The sequence below is a fragment of the Mytilus californianus genome, unplaced genomic scaffold (assembly GCF_021869535.1).
Source record: "Mytilus californianus isolate M0D057914Y unplaced genomic scaffold, xbMytCali1.0.p SCAF_22, whole genome shotgun sequence".
NCBI classification, from domain to species: Eukaryota; Metazoa; Mollusca; class Bivalvia; order Mytilida; family Mytilidae; genus Mytilus; species Mytilus californianus.
The window spans coordinates 1,416,956-1,422,955 of NW_026262671.1; the positions used below are offsets into that span (position 1 = coordinate 1,416,956).

A 6,000-nucleotide genomic window follows, 5' to 3' on the forward strand; every position below is an offset into this window, starting at 1 on the left:
ATTTAGCACTGGGCCAGAGAAGTGCCTACCCACACACGGACACTGTTTTTGTAGAAAATACCATTTTTATATAAACACAAACAAATTTGATGATTGTAAAACTATCTACTTTGTACATCAAATTAAGGTTAAAGTCAAAGTCCTGAAAAATGTAGAAGGCAATGCAGACATTATTTTGATATTGATTTTTTTATAATCAAGGAAAGTCAGGACTAACATAAAACAGTAAAACAATCATGAATCCATAAAGTTCAGAAAGGGGAACAAATTAAACCTCGACGGGTTAGGCATCTTCTAACTTCTTTATTCCAATATCGGACATGTTCAGTAATACCAGTTACAGGAGAAATTTTGAAATGAAAAGTACCCTGTTGGTGTATAATGTCTTTATATTGTCATTAATCAGGGGGGGGGGGGGGGGTCAGAGAAGTGCTTAACCACAAACGGACAATGTTTCTGTAGAAATGAAAACTACTTACATATTACCAAAAACAATGTTGATTATTGTCAAATTAACGACTTATTACATCAAAATCTTTCTCAAAAGTAGGTGATTGTCAAAGTCCTTAAAAATTTAGGCAGCAATGCAAACAGTATTATGATATTGACTTTTTTATAATCAAGGATAGTCAGTTAGTAAACATTTTTGTTTCTTGTTATTGCTAGTTAAAATCATAATCACATTAAAAGTAGTGTCAAGGTATAATTTAGCCTCTTTTCACATTACAGTGGAGGACAGATATGCCTATCCGCAAACAGGCACAGTGTCTGTAGAAAGAGTAAATGAATGTAAGTGTTTATTTTCAGTTAAAATTGATTATTGTGCACTCAAATATACATTTTCTCATCGTTCATTTTTTTCATGGAAATTTATCAATAAAACTTTTACTCATCATTTACTTTAATAATTGGTGAACAATTTTCAAAATGCAAGTTTTGGAGATAACTGTATTGTATTTTAAGCTCCGACGGCATCAATTGGTGATTTGATGATCACAAATTAAGTTTACTGGCGACGCATTAGCATTTATTCTTAAATTTCGCGTTGGCCACAGGCCTCGACCAAAGTAATTGTACTCTTATTTTGATTGTTTGACACTTTGATTCAGTTTGCAACAATATTTAGCGTGGTCGAGGCCTGTGGCCACATAGAAAATTTAACTTTTGCTAACAAGCAAATCCTGATTCAACGCCGCCATTTCCGAGGTAGGATAGATTCTGTGACGAAATAACTGTACCAAGAACTTGTACAATTGCTATAAATAAAATAAATTCTATAATTTATCATTTTCTTATTTATAACAAACAAAAAAGAAGAAAAAGGAATAACAAGTCTTTGTTTTCAGCGAAACTTCGTTAACCGCCGATCCGGCGAGGTTTTTAAACACGGAAAGATACGTCCTCATAACTGTTTTTATTAGAAAACAAAACAAATATGAGTAGAAATAAAAATTATGAATTTGCAAGTTATTTTAAAGTTCATTTCCCCGTTATTTTGTAATAATTAGCCCGGTCTGTGCCTTGCAAACAAAAATATGACAGTTTTAAATTAGAGCCGTAGTTTTTTTCCGTAAAATTTTATATCCAGCAGGTTGATATGGGTGTCAACATAAAAAAATCAATACAAATTTACTTTTAGATACACGTATCTTTTTTAAAGACGAAATCGTCGAAAGGTAACCCGCGCATTGTAATCTTATGTTGACGCTTTGATGAAATGCTTTCCTTCACGTCCGCATTTTCTATCATGTATGGCATGCCAAGTTAACATTTTAAATAATTACTACGGATGGTGTAAATAAATTACAGAACTGTGAACAATAGCATACATAGAAAATCGTAGGACATAAGACGAAACCACGTGAGAATTTGTATTTCATATTGCACAGTGGTTAAATAAGCTTTTTCAATATTTCTTTAATTAAAATAAAAATTACGACGCCATGAGAGGGCATGGTGTATACTGTCCGTGATATTCACCAGAATAAATATTTGTTTTTAACCCTTCGTGGCCCTACTCCTTTAGGGATGTTGTTGAGCAGAATCGGCCCTTTCTCTCGGAGCACCTTAGATCGCCCCTATTTTCTGCCGGGGTTCGTGTTGCTCTTTCTATAGTTTGCTATGAATTTTCGTAAGTATTTTCAATGTATTATAGTCTCTTTTAGTTTTCTTTGTCATCGTTTTTTTTCGAGCCCTCTTTGCTTCGACTTATTAAAATATTTTTATAACATTGAATTTCTTTATTGTTATGATTTTTTTTCTTTCAGTTGCAAAAAGATTCTTCCTTGATAGACTCGCCCAACGTCTTCTCGATCGTAAGTATAAGCATACTAAGTTATGGATACGTGTTATGTCTAAAGGTTTAAGTACTGATAACTGGAAGGGTGTTTAACATTTTCGGTTTAAATTTGATTATGTAAGAGTGTCCCGTTGGTATGGTCCCGAGATATTAAGTTTCAAACTCAATAAATATATGTTAACCTGTCATATTTGTTAAACTTAATAAATGAGATAAACCAGAGATACTGTCGATCCAAAGTAAAAAAGAAAATAATTGCAAAAGCAAAATAAAAGAATTTCACATCAAAATTCGTTTATTTGTGCTTGTCTAACTGTTACCTCCAGGGAAGAATTCACAGCATATGCAGTAATCGAACTGACAAAAATATTAATAACAATAAGATATATTAAGCGGTAAAAAATCACATGTATAAATTGGCAGGCAATGCTATGAATAAAAACGGACAAAAACACTGACTACTAACCAGCAAAAAAAGCATTTAAGGAACTTTCCCCAGAATGTCCAGTAAATAAACGAGAGCGATCATAAAACAACTTTCTCGCACTCGATTTGAATCATTGAATTGCTGTATCATCTCCCTTTATTCATATATGTGTGTATTTATAATGGATATAAAATGATATTATACAAATCGTCAAAAACTTTGCTTGCTTTTAAATGGAAACATTTTTGTAAATATGAATAAAAGGAGATGTTGATTAAAAGATAATGTGGTCAACGTAAAGTCGTTGCCAAAAATGAGGGTTATAATCAATATATTCAAGTTGAGACTTGGATGGAGAGTTGTCGCATTGGCACTCATACCATATATCTATGACAAATGTAAACAAAGTTGGTAGTTACTATCACAGATCAAAGAACTCCAAATTAACAATAAAATGTTACGATCTGAAAAATGTACGGAATTCCGGATGAAAATGTTGTCCTCGTACCGCCTTGGTCATGTTGGTGACCAGTATGTCGTCAAGAAAGTCAAACTTATACATATAACCTGACACACTTAAATTGAAATACTCTTTAATACAAAAACTAAATCAGTAATTCTTGGAATAATTTGCCACTGATGAAACTTATGAAGACAAAATTTGCGTTTAACGAACAAAATTGAACGCAGTTTTTCAATAACTCGTTAAAGCGTCTGCTATTGAGTATTTCGTTTCCGAAGGTCTCACCAGCCCAGTATACATTCCGTTAATTCACTGTTTATAAAATTTTTAAGAACATTCGAAATACTAAGGTTTTTCTTCCAGCAGGAATTGTTTGCATTTATCATAGCTTTTCGTTTTCACTGCACTTTAAATGTCCTATTTGTTTACGAAAACAAAGATATATATATGTAGGACTCTAAAGTGCGATGGTACTCTAAAGTGCGATGGTCACGCTAAAGTACGATGGTCTATTCTAAAGTGCGATGGTCACGCGAAAGTACGATGGTCTATTCTAAAGTGCGATGGTGTCAGACGCTAAAGTGCGATGGTTGTTTTTTTTTTTTTAAGTGCGATCAGGTATAACGCTAAAGTGCGATGGTATGACACGCTAAAGTCCGATGGTGTAACGGTAATGTGGTTCAGGCAATGGTTTTCGTTTGTTGCTGAGTAAATTTCAGTGGCGGATCCAGAACTTTTCATAAGGGGGGGGGGGGCGCTGACTGACCTAAAGGGGGGGGGGGGCACTCCAGTCATGCTTCAGTGATTCCCTATATAATCAACCAAATTTTTCCAACGAAAGGGGGGCCCGCCCCCCCCCCCTCCTCCCGGGCCCCCCTGGATCCACCTATGGAGTTCCTATTACATTTTCGTTTATTGTTTTATTTATATATCAAACCGTAGTCTTTCTCTTTTGAATTGTTTTACACTGGTCATTTTATAACCCTATATAGCTTGTTATGCGGCATGGGCCAAGGCTTTACGTTGACGGCCGTATGATTATTAGTTGCATACATAAACGACATTTTGGGTTGGATTGATAGTTTATACTACATCTTCTTATTTTTATTTAAAGTACGATAGTTGTCCAAAAAATGTAATGGTTAAACTGCAATATAGTTAGTATATCCGGAATTTAGTAGAAGTCGTTTTTTAATAAAAATAATATGTTGTGTAAGACAATGCTCCGCGTTAAAGGTCATACCTAACGTTGCATACATCAATGACATTAGGTCGTGGATAGAGAGTTGTCGTATTGGCAATCATATTTTATGATGATACTACACATCTACTCGTCAGGTTGCTGTCTAGTTGAAGTATATTCATTATTTAACAGAAATAACAAACCATATTGTAATTTTTTTTTATAGAATTATTCAATAAAAAAGTAACTGTTTTGATTAAAGCTCTCTTTACAATTTTACAAATTAAGTTAACCTCTTCCAGCAACGACCAAAATAGTTCCAGATTGTGATCATTTCTTTCTCTCTTCTTTCTTTTCTTGTGTAATACAAATCCTTAATCTGGACAAACAATCTCGTCATAATGCTGTCGAATGTTGCTAACGTCGATACTTTTGCGGAAAAACGCACTTTAGCGTGTTCAAATGAATAGCACAGACCATCGCACTTTAGCGTATCAAACCATCGCACTTTAGCGTAGGCCATCGCACTTTAGCTTGACCATCGCGTTTTAGCGTCCCCGTCGCACTTTAGAGTCCTACATATATATAAATATGTAAGTACGTCTAAACAACTGACAACTGTACGACAGATCCATCAATCGGATCACCAGTGAAGGTGATACACGACTGAAAACACATATTATATTCATAATTACTCTAAATATCAGCACAACAATGTTTAATCTGCAAATTTGCGGAAGCAGGGAAGAACAAAAATGTGCATCCGCAAATTTGCAGATTTACCATTGAACATTTTTGTGCTAAAATATATATATATGGTTTGGACTCGATACATTTTTTAAGTTTGAGAACTACTAATGAGTATTGGTAGTGCCAAACACAATTATCAGAATGGTATAACTGATGACATTTCGTGCTATCATAGGTAGATCAAAGAAAGTAAAATGCTTGTACTTTGTTATAACCACTGATTAGTTCTTGTTCGATTAGTGTTTCCCTTACAAAATGTCCCAATCCAATATTAATCAATAAGATTGTTCTAATAAATTATGATTAAATTGTCTGTTACTAAAGATAAACATTCATTTGTTTGGTGGGTGTTAACTCATTCATAACAATGTTGGTCAATCATGATTTTCTTTATTTTTCAGTTGAAAACTAAGCTGATCTGTTGAGCCATTTTTCATCACCCCAGATTTTTACACATTTATTATGTTTATATTAACTTTTTGGATATATTGCAAAAAGATTCACATGGTGTAAAATGTTTCTATCAGTATCTTTTGAATCATTAAAATTTGAATATACTAAACGAAGTTACAGCGCAGACAGTGACGGAAATCAGAACATTGTTCACCTGCATGAAAGATATCGACTTCAATGTTGGCAACTATGAACTTTTAATAAATAATCATTGCGCTTCTTGCTTTTATTATTTGTGGTCTTGCTACTCCCGGTTTGACTTCGTTTATAGTTACACATGTTATATTTATTTCTTTAATATTAATTAAATGCAGTTGTCCATGTCTAGATATTTATAACATCATGATAACATAGATGTTTTATTTAATTCCATTGAGTATTTCATCTCATCAAATGCATGCAAACTAAACATGTGTTTCTCTGAG

At 33.6% G+C, this 6,000-nt stretch overlaps 1 protein-coding gene across 1 annotated transcript in view; it reads left to right on the forward strand.

Moving 5' to 3' along the window:
- The window catches only part of LOC127732233 (uncharacterized), a 43,398-nt gene extending 37,620 nt beyond the window's left edge, over nt 1-5,778 (forward strand). Inside the window, exons 8-9 of the mRNA XM_052241314.1 lie at nt 2,268-2,315; nt 5,524-5,778. Of these exons, the coding sequence (XP_052097274.1) occupies nt 2,268-2,315; nt 5,524-5,534 (59 nt within the window). The 3' untranslated portion in view covers nt 5,535-5,778. The remainder of the gene's footprint in view (nt 1-2,267; nt 2,316-5,523) is intronic.
- The last annotated feature ends 222 nt before the right edge of the window (nt 5,779-6,000 follow it).